This window comes from Camelus dromedarius, chromosome 7, assembly GCF_036321535.1.
Source record: "Camelus dromedarius isolate mCamDro1 chromosome 7, mCamDro1.pat, whole genome shotgun sequence".
Classification (NCBI taxonomy): domain Eukaryota; kingdom Metazoa; phylum Chordata; class Mammalia; order Artiodactyla; family Camelidae; genus Camelus; species Camelus dromedarius.
Genome location: NC_087442.1, coordinates 79,207,577 through 79,232,661, shown reverse-complemented (window position 1 = coordinate 79,232,661; position 25,085 = coordinate 79,207,577). Strand labels below are relative to the sequence as shown.

Here is a 25,085-nt window from a genome sequence, read left to right as displayed (position 1 = left end):
TTTCCTTCCAGACTGTGAGCCCTCTTACCCCATCTGCCCTGCACCCATGAAACCAGAGCTGCTCTTATCTGCAGCAGATCATACAGAACCCCGGAGAACCACCCCACCCATCCACCGCTTCTTCTGAGACATCAGATCCAGCCTCGCACTCCTGCCACTGGCCTGAGACCTCCTGCCACCAGAGCAGAGCCCTCGCTTTCTTACCTCCTCCCTGGGCGTCGTTCTGGTGACGGGATGGCACTCCTGGAACTGGCCATCTCCTCCTTCTTCTGGGCTTGTGAGTTGCCCCCCGATCATTTCAGTCGTCAGGAGAGACTGAAGAGGGTCTTTTTTTGTTGCCTCTTTCATGTCGTTCATTCATGGGAATTTCTCTTCTTTGCTTGCAGCTGGCCTTATGCTGCCACAGTTGGAGCAACCCGAAGTATCAGTTACTGGAGTAAGAGATAAGAGTGTAGTCCTATCTTGTAAGGTGCCCTCTGACAGCTTTGACAAAGATTACATACACTGGTACCAGCAGAAACCAGATCAGGGCCTGAAACAGCTAATGTACGTCTTGACAGCATCTGCTCTAGGCGACTTAGGAGGGAAGAAAAACAAACTTGAGGCAAGAAAATATGCTTCCATTTCCACCTCCACCTTGAAAATCAGTTTCTTAAAGAAAGAAGATGAGGCTACGTATTACTGTGCCCTCTGGATTTCTGGCCACAGCGTGAAGTTCCTCAGATAACACGTACAAGAACCATTTCCAGGCTGGGCTCACCCACATCCTGAGTACACACAGCCACAGAGGCTGCGCAGCTGGGAGCCCAGCCTGGACCTCCCACTAGAGAAATTGAGGCGTGTACTTTTTTTTTTTTTTTTTAACTATCCAGAAATTACCCGTAAGTTATAAGGCTCAAAGAGGAAACCACCAAGTGCCAGGAAACACGCTGGTGACATTATACCTTAGATACCATCACAGCGCTGTTGCAGTGTAACGATCATTTCTTTCTACTTCAATACTAAGAATTTGAGGGGAGGGTAGAGCTCAGGGGTAGAGCACATGCTTAGCAGGCACGAGGTCCTGGGTTCAATCCCCAGTACCTCTTCTAAAAATAAACAAACAAACAAATAAATAAACCAAATTACTCTCCACCCCAAATATTAAGAGTTTGAGGCTTCACGAGAGAAAATGACTTTTTAAACCCCCAAATCCCATGCTTCTTCGACTCTGTCAGGCCATCTAAAGAAGTTGAACTGGGTGATTCCCACGTATTGGGGTGAGTGGGATGAATGAGGTGAATGGGGTGGAGCTTTCGTCTGTCTTCCAGGACGGGGTTCTTGTTCACTCCTCACTGAGTGACACACTCCTGGCACAGGCCTCAGATCACCCCCCCCACCCCACCCCAGCCCCGGGGCATTCGGTCATCACACAGCAAGGTGGAGTCTCCTGCCAGGATCCTTTTCCCTGGGATTCTGCCCTGAGCCTGGTCACAGCAGCCATGGATCCAGAGCTGCGGCTGTTTCCCAGGCACTGTTGCAGGCCCAGGAGGTGTAATTTTTCTTACATTTGTCTCATGGACAACCCGTTGACATTGGTGCTTTCATGACTCACATTGTATAGATGAGGACATAGAGTCGTGGAGATGGATTTACTCTGTGGTCACAGTTACCGAATGGGGACTGAGGGGAAGGCTGGTTTCTGGCTTCAGTGCCTGTGTTTGTAACCGCAATGCTGACCTGCCTCTGAAACGCAGGCAATAGAAATGGCATCTAATCTGTGGTTCCTAATGAAGAGAAAACAAACTCTCCTTCACAAGATGATGACTGAAATAACAGACTACTCTTCCACACTGAGTCTGAATTTAAGTGTGGTCTTCCTAGAATAGGAATCCCACGGCTGATTTGATGTTCAAAATATAAACCAATAATAAAATATAAAACAATAGAGAAATAATAACAAAAATCAAACAAAACCAATAATATTATTTTCTTATGTTTTGAAATAATAAAAATCATTATTTCAAGAATTAATATTTTACTTTAGGACATCCTCCCCTCGATATGTGAAAATTTCTTCCATCAAAACCAACTTACCTTATTTTGGGTTCTCCAGAATATACGGCTTGAGATTTGAGTATAAGCAGTTTATTTGGGAGATGCAGGCAGACGGGCAGGGCGGTAAGGAAATGAAATGTGAAAGAGAAGGCAGACGGTAAAGGGTATTTGTAGCCAGCTCCTCGGAGAGCAATGGGACCGTAATAGGGGTTTAAAAACTGAGCGATGAATCTGAAAAAAAAAAAAAAAAAAAAAAAGGACACAGATGAACTTATTTACAAAGGAAAGACAGACTCACAGACATAGAAAAAGACTTATGATTACCAGGGGGAAAAGGGGATGGGAGTTTGAGATGTGCAGATGCTAACTACTATATATAAAATAGATAAACGACAAGTTTATACTGTACAGCACAGGGAACTATATTCAATACCTTGTAATGGCCTATAATAAAAAAGAGTATGAAAAGGAATATGTGTATATATGTATGTGTATATATATATATACATATAGACTATGTATATTTCTGCAGTCTATATATATAGACTACTATGCTATATATCAGAAATTAACACAGCATTGTAAATGAATGGCTGAATGAAGTAATGAACTTCCTGTCCTGCTCTCACGTTTTGTGGACTGGCCGGATACGCAAAATGGAAACTGTGGCACCCTAAGTGAGCCGGTAGTCAAGGTGGTGGTGAACCAGGGGGTCTTGTAAGAGTTATAAGGCTGCAAGGAAGGGTTCACAGAGTAGAAGAATGTCCACGGTATCATATTAAGTAATAAAGACAGAGCATACCATGGAACGTACGGTATGAGAGACAAATTTTAAAAAGGAACATTAATCAATCTTAAGAGAAGGCAGCAACTATTAACAAGTAGTCATCTCTGTGTGATGGGACAAAAAGGAATGGTCCTCTCTTCTGTTTGTGTTTCTTTATGAACTATACTAAGTACACATTCATTTTATAAAGGGAAATAACAATGAGTTTTATTTTTAAGGTATGTTAAGGCGTTCTAAAGGCATAGCATCTCTGAGGTTCCCATTGAATGGTAACGTTCAAAACTAAGAGAATCTGAACTGTCTTCTTTAGTTGGGTTGTCTACAGAATAGAGTCAAACATAAGTAATCTCTCCCTTTAGCTTACGTCTGCAATTGCCTAATGATGTGTAGTGAGGATCAATGATGCTAAACTGGAAGGTACCCATGAAGCCTGTCAAGTGTGGACTCTATGCTTGTCTCACACCCTGTTTTCTCCCACTCCATCCCCCTCTGTTAGATCAATAAAGGACTCCCGCCCTTTAACAAGAAAATGACTTCTTTACCCTAACATCATTGGTTCGTAAAAAATCACACAGTAACAAGAGAGCTCTGCTGATGAATTAACAGACCTATTTCTGCAGGGCGTTCTGAGAAATAACATGAGCCCCTTTCCCTAGACAAAGTCTATGTGTCTTCGTCTAGCGGTTTTCGCAGTCTGCGGGTGTATGTTCAGAGCACCGCTTCCTCTTACTAACTCAGCCCTCAGGTGTGCTCTGCAATCATTCTGTTATTCAATCACCTCTCCCAGCAAGAGCTGGCGGCATGCTGCTCCTGCCCCAGGTCTTTGTGGTGGCCTCCCTCTGGACATGTGAGTGGCTTTACCCAAGGGGTGTCTCATTCTTTCCAAGGGAGGCAATAGATCATGGACAGTCACATCACCCCTTTCAGATGGACCGTAGCCACAGGATGATTCAGACTAAGCTGACAAATTCCACCGTTACCTTGAATTCTTCAGGAAGAAAATGTAAACCTCGGTCCCCCTGCTTTTCACAAGTAGAGAACAAATTATACTCTTTTGACGAACATCAAAATTTTGCTAATTCCTCGTCCTGTTTTTCTTTCAGACACAAGTGGAGACATTCTAGTAACACCACTCATGACATCCATTACCAAGAGAAGAGGAAACACAGCATTTCTTGAATGCCGAATAAAAACAGATAGGTTAAAAAAGAACGCGTACATACACTGGTACCGGCAGAAGCCAGGTGAGCCTCTGAAACGAATTCTGTTTATTTCCTCAAATGAAAATATTGTCCATGAACAAGGGGTCAGTGAGGAAAGATATGAAGCAAGGAAATGGCAGAGGGATTCGTTGATGAGCCTCAGGATACACCAGGTTACCGAGGAGGATGCAGGGCTGTTCTACTGCGCCTGCTGGGACACACCGTGCGGCAGGGCGCCACTGTCATTGCACGAAAACCCTCCTACGCCATCGCGCCTACACACACACACACACACACACACGTTCTGCCTCCTGTAGGGGGCTCTTCTCCTGCACGTGTGCCCTGAGCAGTGTAGCTCAAGGACCCCATCTGTAGAGGCTTCTTTCAGGTACTCACTTACCTTTATCGTCCACTCCCTCCGCTGGGCCGTGGGCTGGCTTTTGTAAGTGCCCCAGACGGTCTCTGCTTCACCATCGCTGGAAGCCTCCTGGGAAGGAGGCCGTAATCCAGTGCTCAGTGTGATGGGTTGGCTTAGAAAGAAAAAAAGAAAGAATGAGTGAACGAATGAATGATGGAAGATACAAGGCCTTTCTAGTGACATACACCTGGATTTCAGGTGTCAGCACGATCCAGAGGAGTTATAGAATCGTTTTATTCCTTTTTCCCAATTTTAAATGGGGCAGGATGCTAACCGCAACATAGGCTGCTGAGGACTGAATGAGGTTCCCACGTGAAAGTTTTAGCACAGTGTTCAGCAAATCACAGTGTCCTTTCCCGCTGTGACTAAACCACTTCACTGAGCCATCCCAGCTAAAACAGGGATGAACTCAGGCCCTCTTTAAAAATCACATCATACATTGTCCTCCAAACAACAGTCAAGCATAGCTCGAAGGCTGAAAAACTAAGAATTGTGAATAGGGAGAGGTGGGAGGGTAATGAACCAAGGGGAATCTGTTTCCTCCAACCCCTTTCTTCGTTCACAGCAGAATGAAGAAATGTCATAAAATAGCATCACGGTGTCCTCAGCAGTAACTAAGGTCATTGTTAATGGTTACCCAACCTTGTGAATTTTCTGCAAACTAATGGTCTATATAATATGCAAACTTCTGCACAAGGTTCTGTGTAAGGTTCTAAGCAGGATTATTTGTCTCATTTGTTACTGTCTACAGTAATAATACTTTTCTTCTAACTCTCACGATAGCCATACAGAGCTACTCACACTCTCACAAGATACGGTGGAAAATCTGTAACTCGGGGAGTGAACATGACCACAAGGATAAGAGTATCTGAAGCAAGATGTAAAGGAAACACAGGGGAGCCTGGCTCCCAAAGTGATGCTAATATTATGTTATTATAACAAAAGTGTTTTTGATGATGCTGTTGGGCATCTGAAAGCTTCTCTATACGAGGAACATGATCAAAATAATACCACAACAGGTCTTACTGAGAAAGGCTTTCATTGGTTCGAAAGTGAACCTTCCTCCCCGCTCCCTGCCTCCAATGGGGACAGGCTGCCACTCCATCTCCTGTCCTGTCCTGATTCACTCCTCATTCTTACCAGTCACTGGCAATGCTGACCACTTGGATTTTCCTCACGTCTTTGGTTTGGGTTTGTAGCTTGACTTGTCTCCTTTCCTGCCTTTTCATTGTTTTCGTGTCCAGAGTCAACCTTTTTAATGCCTCTGGCTGCCCTCCATGCTTTTAACAGATGGAGACACCAAAATAAGAATTTCTCAGGATCAACTCTCCTCTACCCAAAGACTAGACAGAACAGTGCTCCGTGAGTTGCCAGCTGTCTGGGATTCTGGAGAATACCATTGTGCATTGGTATCAACAGAGAGAAGGGGACCTCTGAAGCGAATCCTTTATGGCTCAACAAATAGTTACGAGCTAGACGAGCCTCACTCCCGCTGGGAGTCAGATAAGAAAGGGAACGGAATCTTTTACCTGATAATCAATAGTGTCCTCAAGTCCGACGAATCCACCTATCCCTGTGCCTGCTGGGATCTCGCAGTGGCACAGAGTCCAAAGGGATCTGGAAGAAAAGCTCTCTTACTAACCCTCAACCCCTCTCATACCCGGACAACCGCAACAGGCTCTTTGATTCTTTTCATCAGAGGTTCGTAGTTGTTGAAACAGGAAGGACCCTTTGGACAAATTTAGTCCAATGTCCATACTTCAGATGAGGAAGGTGGGGTCCAGAGATGGCAAGTGATTTTTCCAAAGCTAGTCAACCACAGAGATAAGGTACCTACACCTGCATTTCAGATTCTCCATCCAGTGTCTTTCTCTGCCTCTCTTGTGGTTAGGGTTGAACTTTTTTTTTTTTTTTTTTTTTTTTTTTTTTTTTTTTTTTTAGCACAGTTGCATTTCTCTAAAAGGAAGCTGTGACCATGTTGGTTTGTCTTCATAAGTGATGTCCCCAGAACCCAACCAGGTCTGATTTGTAGGCAAGTTATGTGATTGTCACAGCGTTTAGAAGGGGGATGGACTCCCAGCTCCATCTGCTTCCTTGTTTTCCCGTTTCCCTTACTGCCATTCTTTCTTTGTAGTTTCTATCTGTTCTGAAGTCCTCAGTAATGGGAATAGTTTTCCTGGCATACACATCAAACGTGGAGATCCTTTTCTTCATGGATACCTTTGTAAAGTCTTTGCCGCTTACCAAAGGACCTGCCCAGCCAAGCCCTAAACTTCCTGCTCTTCAGTATGAGACCTGGGACCAGTCCTAACCGGGTGGTTCTGCAGCTGGTTCCAAGGTAGGTAGCCCTGACCTGCACTTGCTTTTGCTTGAGTGACTCAGGGCTTTTTCATGTCCAAGCTCTTAGCAGCCATAGCTTGAAAATAACAAGAACAATAGTAATAACAGCAAAATGCATCCCATTACAATACAGCTAAACACCTCTCTTCTTGCATGTCTAAATAGTAGCCAGAAGAAAAATGATTGATTCCAAACCCATTCCTTCACCACCATCTGTACAAGTTGCATCATTCCCACCCACCCCCAAATTTTCCTTTCTCAGGAAAGGTCTATGTGTCATTTAACACCATGCATGTCAAAAACCAATGGTGCTTTCTTGACCTTCCACATCTTTGACTTTCTCTGGTATTGAGAAAAAAGAAATGAGGAAACCTAACTGTTCTTTAGGTGTTTCCTGTGATATGAGATCTGAAAGATGAGATAGGAGGCCCTGGGAACTGTGGATTCATCTGGTAGAAAGTAAACCACAAACCAAACCAGACCCCCTGGTTCACTGGCTGAGAACAGAACTGGCTGCTAAGACAGAGCTCTCAACCCAGACTCTTAGATCTGAAGCAGAGAACTCCCACTCCTGTCTCTCACTTAATGCAATTGTAGAAGCTCTTCATTTTCCAGCTGACATGGGCCGGGTAATCAGCAAGCCCAGGAGAGAAATTACCGCTTAATCTAAACCAGAGTTATAATTCTGAACTGCAAGACCCAAATGTTCCCACAGACACGGTAACCTCCTAGTGTTATTCAAGGACAAGTGGAAAGAAGCTACTGTTTGGTGTGCGGATTAAACATCCAATGTTTTATACTTGACTGTTTGAGATACAGATCCTCTATATATTATATAGACCTGAAATAGACCTGGAAACTATGTCCCTGCCACACACATCCTCGCAACCCACACACCCAAGAAGCAGAAGTAGTTGAAAGAACTGCGTTTTGGGATCTGGTGAACTTGAATTCAGCTCAAGGCTCAGTTTGAATTCCCTAACTCTGTTCCCAATTTGTATTTTAATAGCAAAAACCATTTTACAGGTGAAGCAGAATAAGGATGAAATGTATGGTTGGTGCCAAATGCATAGCAGACCCCCATGAATGTTCTTCCCTTTCACTAGCCGAGAACACAGTCATGGCTTGTGACCTTGGAGCAGGGACAAAGAAGTGGGAAAGTAGAACGTTAATTTCCCAAGAAAGAGTTTTCCACATGCAATTGCCTTTCATACACACCTGCTCAGATAAGACAAGTATTTCTTATTTGCAAAGAAAGAAAGAAAGAAAGAAAGAAAGAAAGAAAGAAAGAAAGAAAGAAAGAAAGAAAGAAAGAAAGAAAGAAAGAAAGAAAGAAAGAAAGAAAGAAAGAAAGAGAAAGAAAGAAAAAGAAAGAAAGAAAGAAAGAGAAAGAAAGAAAGAAAGAAAAGAAAGAAAGAAAAAGAAAGAAAGAAAGAAAGAAAGAAAGAAAGAAAGAAAGAAAGAAAGAAAGAAAGAAAGAAAGAAAGAAAGAAAGAAAGAAAGAAAGAAAGAAAGAAAGAAAGAAAGAGTTGCTTGACTTGTTTGCCTACGGGTGCTATGTAAATTAAAAAGCATCTGACATGTACTTAGCGGCATGTTAAGCACCCAAAGAGCAAAAGAAGCTCTAACAGACTAGAAGATCCTCAAGTTCAGAATGAAGACAGAGATTAAATTGCTAGAGGGAAGAACCTGCTTGAAATTAAAATGACCTGGCCTCTCCCGAACACTATCCCAAGTTCTATAAACAAGTAAACTTGGTCCTTCCCAATGATCCATTGTATTATATAGACACATACCAGACATCATTTAAGCAGTGGCTAAAATCAACAGTATGTCAGGCTGTGGAAGCTAGTGGCTCGCAGAGAGCATGTGATTTTACGTCTTGTACATGTCAGACAGTATGTTCATTTTGCTTTAAGACATGCCTGGCCATCTCCTCAGAAGAACTTACTCATGGACTAGATTTAATTAACACCATCAAAATTTCTAGAAGATGAACCAATTTGAAAAAAAATGCATAAGTTATTATTTTGTTTCAAGATGGAAACCGAATCCTTAAATAAAACACGAGACTCATACTTTTTTTTAAATGGTTTACCAAGTTTGTTTGAAGATTGTTGACTATGAAGTCATTGTTTCTCTTGAGAAAGTGATGCAAAACTTCAAGTAATTCATTTGAAACATGTACTTTACTTCACTTGACCTGCTTGTTATTCATATATTTGTATAATCATTCCTCACCCTGCGTGAAGTAGAATTTAAGTTGCCTCACTTGGTCCCCTCAGAACACGGTGAGTGAAGTGTGATTACAGGACAGCCTCCAAGAGGCTTCTTTTCAACATGTCAGAGAACTGGACGGGGTTCTTAAGTTTTGTTTTAAATAAGGAACCTATTATTTCAAAGAGACAGAATTCTACAAATTTCTTATTTTATCCTAGGAAAAATAAGGTCTTAGCTTCTCATTTGCCATTGTCTTTTTAAAAAATGTGGTGCCAATGCTAATCGTGGCTTAATGGGAAAAGAAGAACTTTGTTCACATTTCTCAGTGCTCTTGGGTTGGCACATTTGCATTTTCAGTTACTGAAGAGTTTCCTCCTTTCAGAAATACATTCCCGAAACACCAATGGAGCACGTTGGTGCTTGTGAGAACAGAAGGTCCCTTCCTTTGACACAATCTCTGAGCAGTTTCAGCACAGCTGGACACCTGGAAATTAAAATAGTCTTAATTCTTAGAATACTTTTCCTGGTAACTTAGAAAAGCAAGTGGTTGACCAGTTGGTGCTAATCTCTTCTTTTTCCTGTTTTTGTCATTTCCATTTTCCATCAGTGCTTTTCAGTGATTACTTCTCTGTGGAAAACAGACATTTTAGTCCATTTTTCTGAAGAAAATTAAATAATCAGATGCCATGAAACCTATATTTAAGGACTTCCAAAAGAACCCAGAAGATCAAACTGCCAGTTACAAAGTTTTTAAACTGCTAGTCACGGCCTGAAACTTCAGAGAAGGCTAAGATTTTTGTAGGAGCCCTAACCAGTGTGATACCTCAGGCTGGATCAAGATTTTTGGAGAAGGGACCAAGCTCATAGTAATTCCTCCTGGTAAGTAACTTTTTTCTATTTTAACTTAGTAACAAAAACCAGATAGATACTTCATAGAAAAAAAACAATTTATCTGACTGAATGAAGACATTCTTGTCTTCAGCATATGAACAGCATTTTTGGTGCTACTGTTAGACCCTATATGGAAACAAAACTACCTTGTAAATGATTAATTCACTTTCCTATTTGTAAGCAGATTGAAATTCTACTTTTAGAAATTCTACTTTTAATCCAAAAAGAATAGACTAGAAATTAAAGCATTTTGAAGACCATGTTTGTAAACCATTGGTATAAGTTACTGGTTCAAAGTACTTTTCTTGCCGATGGTCTATTAAGTGAGAAACTCTTTTCTTAATTTTTTCTTCTCTGTAGTTTGAGATAAAACACTGTGCTTCGTTCTCCCAATAACCTGAAAAACCAGTATTATTGGTTTTCATGTCAACCCTAACAGCGGCGCAAATTAAAATTGTATAGTAAAAAAATGTAGAATATCAATAAATCCCACTTCTTATTACTCTACTTTCTTGGACGTAGGTTGAGCTCAGTGGAAATTTATGCTATCACATCTCTTACTACATTGCCTGGATATGGACCAATTTAATGGACTTTATGAGCTCAGTGAGCCACCTCAGCTCCAAAGTCCATGAAAAGGGTCTGCATAATTTCACATCCTCATTTGCTCATTCTCTCAGCAAACACTTACTGAAGACAATTTCTGTGCTGGGTGCTGAAGGTAAAAGGGTGAACAAGACACAGATAGAACAACTCCCTTCACTCAAAGAGTTTCTAGTCTAGGAGAAAAGCATTCTAGGTTCTGGTTTCATTGGGTTCCATCTTTGTTTAACGTTAAGCAAGGCCAATTTTTAAATATTTATACAAATACGGAAAACTATGGGCACAATTTGAAAGCAGGCACAGAGGGAGATTTCTGTAAAGGCTTTTCAGATAGTGGGTTAACGGATGGCAGGAGAATCAAAGTGTTTGGTTCTGGCACACGGCTCGTTGTTACAGGTAAATGTTCTTTGAATTCTGTAATAAGGGAGGGGTGGGAGGCACGGAACGCAGGCACCGCAGGCTGCAGTGCTGGTGCTGGCTCAGAATTCTTGGATCTGGTCCCTGCCTGGTCGTGAATCACGGAAGGGTCGCCGGAGAAGTCCGTGTCTCCGTAGAGGTTCTTGGAGTCTGTTCTCTGCCTGACTTAGTACGGAGGACGTTAGCAAGAGTTAACTAGTTAGACCAAGTGTGAGTCCCCTCAGTGGTGGATATATTAAATTCATTTGTGTTGGAAAATTTCAAAGACTCTTAGAAGTTTTTTAATTTGATTCCAAAAATAACCAATGGGAAAATTGGACAAATACTGCTCAAGTTGTCAGAGAATGATTAATATTGAGTATCAAGATATTTAACTCTGCAACCATATTCAGTAATGTCGTAAGGTGGATTTGTCTTTTTCCTAAATTCAATCCAATAAATTTGTTCACTCCTCATTTCCCTGAAAGATGAAATTTTGCCTGGGCAAGGGGGAACGTCTCTCAAGAATGTTCCTACCCTATGAGATCTGTGGAAATGAAAGTTTTAAAATTTTTTCACAAAGTTGATAAAGCATTAAAAAAAGAAAGAATTATATATTTCTTATTTCTTTAGTGGTTGTGATCGTATGAACAAATGAATCTGTGTATTGAAAAGCAATGTTCCATTCTCCTTTTTTTCAAGTGACTATGCTCAGTGTAAATTATAGCAATTGAATTAGATAAAGGTGACTCAGATAAAACTGAAAAATGATTTTTAGGAGCGTGCGGCGCAGGGAAAAATATGGACTTTGATCCTGGGTCTATCACTTTCTGTATGATCACCCTTAGCAAATAAGTTTTGATTCACTGGTTATTGCTTCATCAAAATTATAAAAATAATACATGCCCATTATGGGAAAAAATTGGAAAATACAAAAATAAAGAAAAAAATTTAATGTTTATATTGGCACTTATCACTGTTAACAGTTTGCTGTATTTCCATTCATTCCATCTGTGCCACAACCATCTCAAGTAGATGTTGTGAGGATTAAATAAAATTTAAAATGGAAATTACCTACCACAAATGTTGGGACATGGTCGGTGATAAGAAGGTAAATTTCTTTCCCAGAACGCAAATTCTTACTCATTTATTCATTGGAATTCTTTGTGAAATCAGGAGTACAGTAAAATATATTTATTGCCATCTTAGGTTATTTTAGGACAAATAATCAGCATGCAAAAATTCTCTGTTTCTGTGATGAATTGTTACCTGCTTCTAAAAACGGTTAACAAGTAATAAGCATTATCTCAAATACTATTAGCCTGAATATAAGATGATCTCTCATTTTCTAGTTGAAATATCTAGAAGTAAAAAAAAAGGATTTTATTATTATTATTATTTTGCAACTTGAATATTTAAACTTATAGGGGTATAGATAAAAGTCAAATATCCAATTGTAATATTTAGTTTCTTATTTGGATTACACCCACAAAGTTTAAAATTATGTCAATTCAAATGTCAGGTAAGAAATATTGCTTCTTTTCCCACATATTTCATTAAAAATTTTATTGGGACCCTAAAATTGCATTTAAAACAACTACCTTTAGAGCAACTATCTAAGTCATCTCCGGGTCTGTTTCGTGATCCCCATGTGATGATGCTACTGGATATTTTATTTAAAGAAACAACTATCCACTTATAAAATAAAAGAAAGCATTTATAAAATTTATTCTTCTATTCTATACACATGCAAGGTAAGACGAACTGCAGCGACTTCAATCCCAACTACTATTTACCAAGTAGTAATCGCGCTCCCAAACCAGCTTTAATTAAGTTCATTTCAGGTTAGTATCTTGTCCAGGTAGTATTTTTTTTTTAATCAGAGCAGAGTTATTAGAAAAGCATCTTTTAATAGGAGAGGTTGCACAAGAACTGAAATATAAGCAGCCCCTTGTTTTGCGGGGGACAATTTTCAGAAAGAAAGCTGCACTTTATGCCCTGGCATTTTCAGTCAGTTCGAATTCCGCATATTTTACATCCGTGTCACAGAACTAGGACTGGCAAACATAGTCTCCCATTAAGTCACACTGGAGTTAGATTTTACTAAATTATCAACCCCCCGGGCAGAAAAAGAAGCAACCTATAATGTACAATTGATTCGTCATTTATTTAAACTCTTTGTTTCCAACATCTCTTTGAGAAGACCTGAGAGGGGAAACACTCCCACAGGCAGAGCGTGAAATGAGAATAGAAGATCAGAGGCATGAAGGGAAGCAGAAGAAACAAGACCTGTGATGGTCTAGCAAGAAGCACTGGGTAGAAGTTTATGCTCAAAGGAAGGAGAGTCAGGTGTCAGTACTACCTCAGTGAAAAGAAGTCAATTAAAAAAAAGAAAAAAGAAAGTAGGGGAAATGTAGTGGAATGCATACCCTTTATTACGGATAAAATGAAGCACACTGAATTTTCAGTATGTTTTTCTCACCATAAAATTAGAAAAAGACTTCACTGCACGAGTCTTTAAGGAGGAAAGTGAAATATAAAGAGCGGACATTGACTTTGACATCCGTTTTATAAAATGGAAGAAATGATTTTTAAACAAACCCAATGCGTCAGTGCTCTGGGCACCATAACACTGAATGTCATTCACAGATGGTGGCCCTCGGCAGACAGGGTCAGGCAGGTAGGGGGTTCATGATACCGGGAGGATCTGAGGGCCAGGCATCCTGCCATTTCTCTGGTCATTCTGTCTTGAAGGTCCACTGCCAGGACTTGCAAGCTGAACTCTGTGCATGAGCTGAATAGAAGTCAGTATGAAGCTGAAGTTTATGGTAAAGCCTTGGAATGCAAATAGACTGTACTGTTAATTGGGGAAAAAATTATTTTTTGACCACACACACAGTTCCATATACTAATTGCATATATTAAGCTTTAGCCACTGATTTTCTTAACTCTGGAGATGCAGGGGTTAAGACAAGACAGATTATTGCCTATTGATTGGGGATGTGAAAGGCATGTTTTCTGTGCTGATGGCTTTGAGAATTTCAGACAAATGAGAGCACAGTGGAATGCAAACCAGGGAATCAGTTTTCATGCTTAATTGTCGCAGATCCAATTGCAAACCCCAAATACCGAATTCCAAGCACTAAGGGTGTGGTTTGGTGTCATAAGGTTAAAATGTCAAGTTGGAACACAGAATCATCACACATTGCTAATAATAATGGTAATAATTATTATTAAATCTCTCATTTCCATAGCATTTTAAATTAAATTGCTTTGGAATCTTGTTTCATTTTGGTCTCACTTCAGCACTGGTAGGGATGTTGAATTAATATACATTAACATCATTGTTTTCAAATAAATGAAGACTTTAATTTACTTGCTTTGCTCAGTAACAGAATTTGTTAGGAGCAAAATGAACCAGGAACAGAAAGCTGGTCATTTGAATCATGGGCGGGCATAGTTGCACTAGGATGTGAAGAAATTAGAGAAGTTATTAGTCTAATGTTTTTGATATGGGTTAAGTCACCATGGAGTTATTAAATAAAAGTTTTCAGCAATGGAACAAAACTCATAGTCACAGGTAGGTATCAGAAGAACGCAGTTTATTTTCTTTTCAAGGTTTTAGAGGGAAGGAAGAAACAAATCTGAATAATAGTTAATGTTTAGAAAAACAGGACTGTGATGGTGTTTAGATGATTATAATAATAAGATATGAAAAAAACTTAAGTTAATACAGAAAATGGTCAAGATGTAAAGTCAATGAAACATAGAAAGTTTATAAATTTAAAATTCGTATTTAAATATAAATAAATGTCTGTAATTATTTGACTAAAAACGTGACAAGAAAAAAACATATAGATCAAGATTAACAAAAATATTTCTCCAACTGTATGTGTACTTTGCCTTATTATTATAATCAATAAAATATTATTTGAACTAGAAGTGAGATGTATAAAATTAAAATAAGCACATTATGACCTAATTATATGTGCAGCATGAATAAAAACTCAGTATTTTTGGCTTGCTGATTTAGTATAAAAATCAGGAACTTTGCTACACAGGCAGAAATTATCAAGAATATTTTTCGTTTCTTCTCAAAGGAGAAATTCAGTTCTTCTCTTCTTAAGGAATTGTCCGTTAAATTATTAAACTAAATTCAAACTAGACAAAAGACAGTATCAGTAAAGCACTAGAGTTTTAACTGAAAATCTAATTGGAAAGGATCCTAATATTTACAGTTTCAATCATTAGATTAACAATAAATCTATAATCAAGCAACACACCAGCATTCAAGTGACATCCTTTGTAAACTGTTTTTTTTTTCTTATATATTTTGATGTTATGTCTGCAAGAGAACCCAGGAATCATATCTTTTAATATTATACTAATTTTATACACTTTCTTCAGCCGGTGAAAACAGAGAAATAGTTGAGCTGGAAAACAGTTCAGCAGCCCAGGACGGTAGATTCAAATTTGAGGAGAGACACTGAGGGTCAAAATACGGTGTTTTAAGTCATGTTTCAACTTCAAATGAAATTCCAAAATAAAATGTGTTTTTGATGAACATTTGCTAAAGTGAAACAAAATTCTGTAAGTGCATTATCTGGGAAGGTAAATGATCATTTCTGAAGATAATATATTTTAATAGAAATTTCGGAAATGTTGTTTTACTTCTAAATTCAAGGCACTATAAATAATTTGGAGGTGCAGCATTAAAACCACTTTTCCTATAAATCTACAGTGGTTCAGACGGGACATTGAGAATTTGTATAAAATTAGAAGCCAGCAAGGAGAACCTCTTCACTTCAGAACAAGGTTTGGGATCCACATTTGAAGCTAAAAGTTCAGCTTGACCAATTGTCAAGTACAGATGGACGTAGATTCCCATGAATACAAGTGACTGTATATTGTTTTAAAAATGATAACCCTTTTTTGACATTTATTTATATAGGAATCAGGATAAATACGGTGCATTCCAGAATCAGTTAAATGATGAGTCAGGATCCACAGAGTTGCAGAACATGAGAATGTGTTATTTGGCCAAAGAGACCGTAAGTTACAAAACATGGAAAGGAAAGGGAACTAGTTTACAAGTGACTAAAGGCTCTTACCTGTAGAGAGAACATCAGAGTTACCTGGTCTTCTCTCCACTCCCCATCCTCGCCACCCACTTTCATCCACCTTAACACAGGCTCCATTACGACAGAACAAAAGAGATTTAAGAAATCAAATCCGTTCATGAATGTTGCAAGCATTAATACGGGGCAGTTTTAGGTCATATTCCAACTTAGCAGGTGGAGAAAAAACGAAAGCCAAGGTGTACGCCAACCTCTGCTCCTTAAAAGCCGTGACTTTAGACGAGTTGTGTAACCTGTTGGACGTCCCTTCCCATTGCAAATGAGAACAGTAAGTACCTCACCATCTACTGTGGCTGAAAAACCACGGTGTGAACTAATTCAATGGCAGCTCAACTTTCCTTCCTTTGACTGTTTGCTAGGGTGTTCCACAACGTTTATGTTTCTCTCCTAATTCTTTTCGATTCTATTCCATTTGCCCCCACAGACAGAAAGCTTGATGCAGACATGGCCCCCAAGCCCACTATATTTTTCCCTTCGATTGCTGAAATAAACCTCGATAAGGCTGGAACACATCTTTGTCTTCTGGAAAATTTTTTCCCTGATGCTATTAAGGTACATTGGAAAGCAAAGGACAGCAATACAGTTCTGGAATCCCAGCAGGGAAACACCATCATGACGAACGATACATACATGAAATTCAGCTGGCTGACCGTGCCTGAAAAGTCAATGGATACAGAACACATATGTGTGGTCAAACATGAGAATAACAAAGGAGGAATTGATCAAGAGATTCATTTTCCTCCAATTAACCAAGGTACGTGATTACAAATATAAAAAGAACCTCCTAGAATTCTTTTTTTTCCAAAGAAAATACCCCACCTTTTCAATCGAGCATTAATGAAAAACAAATATAAATCGTTCTGAAATGTTTTTACATTGAATGGTGGTTTAAATGTCCTATTTCCCCATAAAATTAAAATTGTATTAGCATTGAAACATAAAAAAGGAAAAAATATTACTGAACTTTTTCAGCTCAGTTTTACCATCCAAAATATAAAGGTCACAATGAATGTATTTTAAGGTTGGTGTATAGATTCAGTGAAACAACATACATCAAAGTACCTATCAATTTAGCACACAATAAATGCACAAAAAAGATTCCACTGTTGATGATCTTACTTGGTCAGGAAATAAGAACAATCATACATCATTCAGGAAGGTTCTACTAAGCAAGCAAAGTCACTCTCACTTCAGTCTTGCTTTACTCAAATTATAACCCAGCAACAATGAGTTATTAAATGACAAAATGGTCTTCATCTGGGAAAGCCAGGTCATGGTTCAAGAGAGAGGAAAAGAATTTACTTGCTGTGGTTTTATTATGGTCTTAGGTGTTTGAGATTTGTAGTTGATACACCAACTTAAGCTCAAATTTCATAATTAAAGATTGGCTGATGTTAATGTGTGCAGACATACTTCCGTTCTACATATGAGTGTGTTTCTTGCCATCGCTAAGTGCCTCTTACGAACTTTTATTGTGGCCCTAGCATGTGCCAGCCTGGAAGGGATGCAGATGAGCACACTCGGGTGAATTACTGTCCCAAATACAATGAACTACAGTAAAGGGATTATACTCGGTTCCTAATCACTCAGGGTCACTGGTCATTCAGGCCTGATGTCCCGGAGGAGCCCCTTTGAGGCGGATGCTGTGAGTACTGCTCCGCGTGGGCAGAGGGCTGCACGTGCCTTGGCACTGGCAGTGGTGACTTGTAACTCACTAGACCTGGGACTTACAGTCCTAACAGACCAAAGGTCCCAGAGTGCCCATAGGAAGGAATCATTCTGTGCTTTTCCCCGTGGTTAAGAAGCCCCTTTTAAGCAGTAGGAACCAAGCACGTAACAAAATGTGCAGAGACCTTGCTGTGTACCAGTCCAAATTTCTGAAGCAAGTGTTTATCTTCTCAGATCCTTAGTGTGTCCATGATCAAATTACATTTGAGCACTTAACCTTGCCTTTCTCCTGGGGCTGTGATGGAGAGCACATGAAATTGTATCAGCGAAAACACTTGTTTTTTGAAAATGAACACCAGTGTATTTATTCATATATTCCTTGTATTTATTTATATCCTTTCCTAAAACTAACCAGAGTAAGGTTACAAAAACAACTGTAATTTTCTTTTTTTTATTGTAAAAGCAAATGATGAGATTATATTTTATAAAATGTTAATGCCAAAAAGTGAGCTTAATACAAAACACAGTACTCTATACCAGCTGAGTAAATATATCAATTCAAATGGGCACAAAGTAAACAGCAACATAAAATAAATTTTTTTACATATATGTACTGTTCATTGTTTCTAAGAACAGTTTAGAGCCTTAGCTTTTTCAACTTACGTAGTTATCAAAGGAATAAAGCCAACCACAAAATAAGAATCAACAGAATGCAATAATCCAATCATAAAGGACAGTCAGATGTGCTTACACATATTCAGAAAATCAATCATCTAAGTTATAAATCATAAGTAGTTCATTTGTGTCCTTTTTTTTTTTAGATATCACATGTAAGTGATCTCATATGGTATTTTTCTTTCTCTTTCTGGCTTACTTCATTTGGTATGACAATTTTCAGGTCCATCCATGTTGCTGCAAATAGCATTATTTCATTCTTTTTTATGGCTGAGTAGTATTCCATTGTGTGTATGTATGTATGTATGTATGTATGTGTGTGTGTGTGTGTGTGTACCCAGTCATCCGTTGAGAACAACCATTATTTTCTATTTCTACAGCTAAGAAACAGAGGGTAAGGAAGCAAATATGTAAAGCATAAGTTTAATATAATCTCAGGCTTAAATGTCCTGTTAGGTTTTGACTTTTTCTAGTGATCAGGGAAAAATAAGGATAAACCAAAATAAATCATTGTGTCTCTGTCTTCCTCCTTCCACAGTCTATTTTTTAGTACAAATAGTTTTCATTGATAATAATGGTAAGGTACTATATATTTCTCCAACCGTATACTTTATTGATACTGATTTAGGTTTTTTTCCTTATCATTTTTCTTTTATAAATTAAATAGGCCCACTGCATATTTAAATAAGAATATCAAATTTATGCCATTTCTAACTATATTTAATTGATTTTACATTTTGATCATTTTCTTCATGAACTAAAACTTTTTCTGAAAAATGTGAGCATGAGGCTGAAACTTAACTGGCTATACATTTTAGAGCCAACAAACATTGGTGTTAGAGAAGATATCAATTAAAATCAGGGATTCAGATTTTAAGATATTTTGTCCTTGTATGAATGTTTGCTTTTATCTTTCATTATAGATAAATACAACTCTCACCACAGGTTTTATGTTGTCAGAGCACTATGAATGTGATTTGGCCTATCTTTTTATCCTGGAGAGAATTACACTCAAATGCTGAGCTCCTGTAATAAAAAATTCATTTATTAAGAATAATTAAGATATCTGGAAAAGAAGAAGTTTTTAATGTTCACAGTGGTGGAATTACGTTGTCTCTGTATAGATTAATTTCTCTGTATTTCTATGGATTATTTTTACAAAGTCCTTTCCATGTGCTCTGTCTCATTTAATTCACCACAATGATCCTCTGAATGCACTCTGCCATCACTGGTATGACTCCTGGTAAACTAATTATCCTCTAATCCTTATTCCTCTTTGGTAGCATGGAGTCCCCCCAAATACAAGTCACTGCAGTGTCACTGGGGAGTTAAAGGAGGTAACACATATGAAGTATTTAAGCTAATGCCTGGCACAGAAATAATTATTCACTAGCTACTATGCTCATTTATATTGTTACCTTTATGTCCACAAACTCCACAACTGCAGAAAACCACGTACACGAGTTGGGGATTTGTGGGATGTGTGTGATTTGGAAAGGTCTGGCTGCTTTATTTTGACTACATGGGAAATTTACCGAAGCCAAACGTCACACCTGAGATTCTATTGTGGATTCTGGGATTGGACAAATTCATTTTGGTAGCAGCTCTTCATCTTGGCAGTGAATGCTGAAGACTGTTTCAGCAGTCACTTTTTCTGACTACTGATCTTTTTCACAAGTATTTTTTGAACACTTACTTTGGGGCAGACACTGTGCTGGGAGCTATGAATACAGAAGGAAAACAAGATGGTCTTGGGTTACACCCTCCAGTTGTGATAAAGGAGAAGAATGTGCCCTTCATGAACTTCAACACTCTCATATACAGAAAGCAATCTATGCATTACATGTACTTACATCAAATCAGACCATCTATTCTCGGATTTGTAGGGCTCTTATTTTTAACATCCCTTCTCTTTTGGCAAATTCTGTCAGTCAGAGTCTATCCACAGACCCACACAGAGACACACACTGCTAAATAATGGATATAAACAATTCACTAATATTTGCTCTTATTTCTTGTAGAGGACACTACAAAGCCTTGCCTGAAAAAAGAAAGTGGTAAGTTTTTTTTGTTTTTCTTTTTATCTCTGCCTTTATGTCATGTGATAGCAGCTTTTAACTCTGGATCAATCTAACTTTTGAACTTCCCTGGCTTCAAGTAGAAAAACCAGAATGCCTGGGTGTTGCAGAATAGACCGAATGATATTTTAAGTCAATCCGTTTTCTCCCTGGAGTCATCTTAACCCAGGAAATGCTGGCCTGGGTATGAGATGTCTGTAAATTAGAAGATGTCGTGATGGACTCTGAATTATTTCAACAGTGGGCTTTGTTCATTAGTGTGGCTTGTCTTTCTAATGCCTGGGGAAATGGGACATCAAGCTGTTTGTAGATTTCTTTGTCTCCGGTCATTGCTAGCGGCTAATACATGAACTGACACACTGAGAGCTCCATATACACAAGGTGTTGTGCTGTGTCTTGCAGGCATACTCTCTTCCGTTCCCATAATACTCCTATGAGCTGGTACAATATTTTCCCCTCACTTTATAGATGAGGACGTGAGCTACTATTAATTAAGTCCCTTGTACCATACCACCCAGCTAGATCTAGGATTTCATCCCCGCCCGTCTGAGTCATGAGTTCACATACTTCGTTTCTGTCCCTCCTCGAAGATACAGACACAGAGCAAGAGTCTCAGGGACAAGGCCCTGAGACAAGATGGACCCGTGGGCGGGAGTGCGACTGTGTGGGCTTCTCAGGATCACAGAGTGGACGTTAACACCAGTTTGTTTTTTTTGTTTTGTTTTGTTTTTTAGTTGCATGTGTATGGGTAAATTGCTTACAGTTTCTGAACAATAGTTTCCTCACCTGCCAATAGGGAACAGTTACACCTCACTCTGTTAGTGAGGAGGTAAGGGCACAGGTGTGGAATGTCTCCCATGGGGACTCCATGCAGCTGGCACAGAACCAGCAGTACGGGGGGCCCTTTCCCCCTGCCGTGGAAGGTTCTAAGTGAATTTAGAAGCATTGGCTCTGGCCCTGCTGATCCTTCCTCCTTCCCGGGATCAGGCGGGCTGGAACTCAGCTAACACATTAGCTGCCCAAGGGAAGCAAGTTCTGAGCACAGCACCTCCTGAGATCTCTCTGCACCCCAAGTGCTAAGGACTCTAGAGTTCTGACTCTATGAAGATGAACCATGGAAAAGGGCAACTTCCACAGGCAGAGACCCGGCCGTGTAGTCCATTGAGTAGCGAGTCTGGCTCGCAAATCATTGCTGTAATTTTTTTTTTCTTGATATCTTATATTTCCTCCAAAACTTCAGAGGAGAGTAAGTGCAGTTATCCCACCATCACCATAGCCACCAGCATGAGAGACATTAAAGTAAAGGCAGGTGAGTGAGGCACCTGCCCCTGAAGCTTCAGAGAGCGCGGATAAACCACTTGCTTCCATTTTTGTACCACGCCCTCTTTACTAAAACCTCCCCCACCCCACTGTGACCACCACCGGATTTCCACGGATTGCACCCTTCGCAGGAATCTCCTTGACGCACAGTGTGAAATGGCTCAGGTGATTCTAACTGTGCCCCCCTCCCCTCACCGTGTCCCGGCCTCTCAAGGCAACGGGTGAAACTAACGGCCCGCTTTCCCCTTAGACACAGTGCGGCTGCAGCGCGAGAGCACGTCCGCCTACTACGCGTACCTCCTCCTGCTGCTCAAGAGCGGGCTCTACTTCTGCGTCGTCGCCTTCCTCCTGCTGCGGAGAACAGCCGTGTGCGGGCACGGGAAGGGCTCGTGACGGAGGGTGCCGGAGGGCCGGCTGTTCCTCACCGTCTGTTGTCTGAAAAAGACGTCTGCTGAGGACCTAGCGGGGCTTCCCTCCTGGGTTTGGGTCATTGCAGATAATTTTTTTTTAATTATTGTGTAACGTTTTTTCAAACTGCTGGGCAAACATATTTTACTCTGTAACAAGGAATTCTGCCATTACTCGGGGTTGGGAGGGGGCGGGCAGAGGGCAGGCCCCCGGGAGCCTTTCCCGCCTCGTCCCCACGGGCTCTTCGGCTCCTCCGGCCACACGAGTCCCCGCCCTGAGCGCCCTCCGCCCGCGCGGCCGCCCCGACCTTCCCCGGCGCACACCCCGCGCCCGCCAGCTTTGCCACTTCAGTTCTGTACTTCGTTCTTCATAATGGGCACAAGAAATTAAAACAGAAATCAAAAGCCCACTTTGGTCTCTGTGCACTTGAATTTCACGAAATCTAGCCAAGGTAAGAAACAGGATGCCGACAGAGCTATCCAGTTCTGCGCTGGTTGTAGCAAAGGTCAACACCACGTGTCTAAGTCTCCCTCTGCGATGGTGGTTATGGTGCTTTCTCTGGGGCTCTGACTCCAAGGGGAGTCGCAGCCAAATGCAGGTGCCCGGGTTCCTTCTCTTCCAAAGGTCGCCAGATCAGACTCACTGGTGTGGGACGTTCCCACGGTGACAGGGTGACCCCTAGCATGACTTTCAGTGTGTGTGCTCAGATCTGTACGAGTGTTTCACAAGCACTGACTCCTGGTCCTCACATGAACCCCCTGAGAACTGTGCTGACACCAGAGGGGCATCGCGGTGGACGGTGGAGCACCCGGACTCTGACCCCCGGGGGCCTGGGTTTGCACCCTGGGTCTGTATTGGTCTCTGTGAAAAATTAATCAGAAATGTTGTTGGAAAGTTAATTTGCATAGCAGAACTCCCAAAACTGATAGATAATTCCTTAACATCACTCATCAATCAAAACATTCTTAAAATTGCATTAAGAAATCTCGTTTCAGCCATCTATCTCCTCATCTCTTACAGGTCACACTGTTGTTTCTTCTGCCCCCTTCTAGTTTTTCTTTATGCAAACACGAATGTACTTACAGATACACATATGTGCAGGTACATATATTCTAATCTCCTCCCTTCGTACACAAAGGTAGCAAACAATATATATTGTACATCCCAGAGCTGTTTCCATGCATTGTATAGAGACACTTAGTTGCATGATATTTCACTGCAGAATGTACAATACTTTATAAAATCAATTCTCCTGTGTTATACGGTTGGGTTATTTCTTTTTTGCTGTTATAAAAAAATGCAGAACTAGAATAGTGCTTTATGTCATTTTGTATGTTGGTCATTTTCACAGATATGGCCAGCTTGCCCATGATGGCCATAGCACCAGCCTGCATTTGTACCACAATGTAGGTGAGTGCCAGGAGCCTGCTGTCCATCTATAGGATATTGCTAATCTGACAGGTGAAAACTAGTGTCTCATCCTGCTTTTAATTTGCCTTCCTCTTACTATGAGTGAAGATAAGCATCTCTTCCTAAATTTAAAGTCTATTTGTATTTCTTCTTCTGTGAAATATTTGTTCATGTCCTTTGATCATTTTTTCCTGTGTGGTAATAATACTAACAAGAAAAACGCTCATTTGTATGTGTGTCTGTGTTTCCAGAGAAACAAGACAGGAGACAAAATGTGTGATGCATGACAGGTGGGGGGAAAAGTCACTGTGTATTCTTCCTCTAGTGACTTACTTTAGCGTAAAAACTTTTTTATACTAGAATTAAAACAATGTATCATTTAAAATTGGGAAGCTCTGTTTTCAGCTTTAGTTTCTGCAAAAAAGATTCTTGGGGAAAACAAGGAGAGGTTCCCTTTTTGGAAACAACATAAGCCAACCACGTACAAGAAAGATGAACAGGAATTTAGATTGACTTCTTGATTCTCATGAATTTGATCAGACCTCTTTAGCCCAAATATCTGGACCTTCTCTTAGAGATTTGGAATTATTTCTGCACTGGGGAGGCACAGAAGGCAAAAGGGGAAACTTGCAAATCACTGGGGGTTTTGTGCAGCTGGTTTCCCCCACAGCGCACTGCTAGGCAGCGTCTCCCATGGTTTCCACCTTCCTAGCAACTCCGTCCCCTACTTGCCCTGGGCCGCCCTGACCTGGGAGGTGCGGGGAGGGGAGAGGCAGTGGTGGTGGAGGTGACAGCATGAGTGGCAGGAGGCGCTGCTGTGGCTCATGTTGCTTCATTTCCTCAGGCTTCTTCTGTTCATGTGCTCTGTTAAATGCGGTTGATTCGTGGAAAACGATCAAGGTCAAACTGGCCCCCACTATTTAGGGCTGTGCATGGGGTGGCTGGGGTGTCTTAAGAAAATAACAACAGTTAAACCACAACCAACTCTGCTCACTTTCAAAGGGCCACAGCTAATGGGAAGGAAATTTCCCTGCACACACACAAGGAATTGCTGTGAAACACACTCAGGCTGCGGGGCGGGGTTCCCACTATCTGTCCCTCCAGTTGGCTCCTATGTGAGGTGGGAGCCTCGTGCCCGGATGTTCAGATGCAGCACCTTCCATCCACGCTCAGGACCCTGTTCTGAAGGAAAGAGCAGACAGGACTTCCTGCAGCGCCAGGACGGCCCCTGACCTTCCACCAGCGACCTGCCCTCTCCCGGGAGACGCGGTCACTGGGGCTGCTACTTGTTGATTTCAGTTCCTCAGTAGGGACGGGGTGACACAGGACCCGCTCCCCTGAACCCAGCAGCACAGCCAGACTGCAGGAGTGACAACAGTGACATGCTTTGTCCCTCACAAGAACAGAGATACGGAGGCCCTGGGCTCGCCTTGCAACTGAATGTCCTGTACTGAGTCACATGAGTCCCCCTAAAAGGATGAAATGGCCTCAGAG

At 40.7% G+C, this 25,085-nt stretch overlaps 1 protein-coding gene across 3 annotated transcripts; it reads left to right on the top strand.

The window, feature by feature from the left end:
* The first annotated feature begins 14 nt into the window (after positions 1-14).
* On the top strand, positions 15-22,588 carry LOC105088277 (T-cell receptor gamma chain C region C10.5). Of its 3 annotated transcripts, XM_064487709.1 has the most exons (7): positions 15-277; positions 387-698; positions 9,824-9,883; positions 16,457-16,786; positions 20,397-20,432; positions 21,905-21,938; positions 22,024-22,588. In XM_064487709.1, exons 1-7 carry the CDS (start codon positions 235-237, stop codon positions 22,226-22,228), a joined length of 1,020 nt encoding a protein of 339 aa, XP_064343779.1. In that variant the 5' UTR covers positions 15-234; the 3' UTR covers positions 22,229-22,588. The 3 variants fall into 3 exon arrangements, with proteins under 3 accessions (XP_064343779.1, XP_064343780.1, XP_064343781.1); XM_064487710.1 differs by lacking the exon at positions 21,905-21,938; XM_064487711.1 differs by lacking the exons at positions 21,905-21,938; positions 22,024-22,588 and adding an exon at positions 21,694-21,898.
* Positions 22,589-25,085: the final 2,497 nt, after the last annotated feature.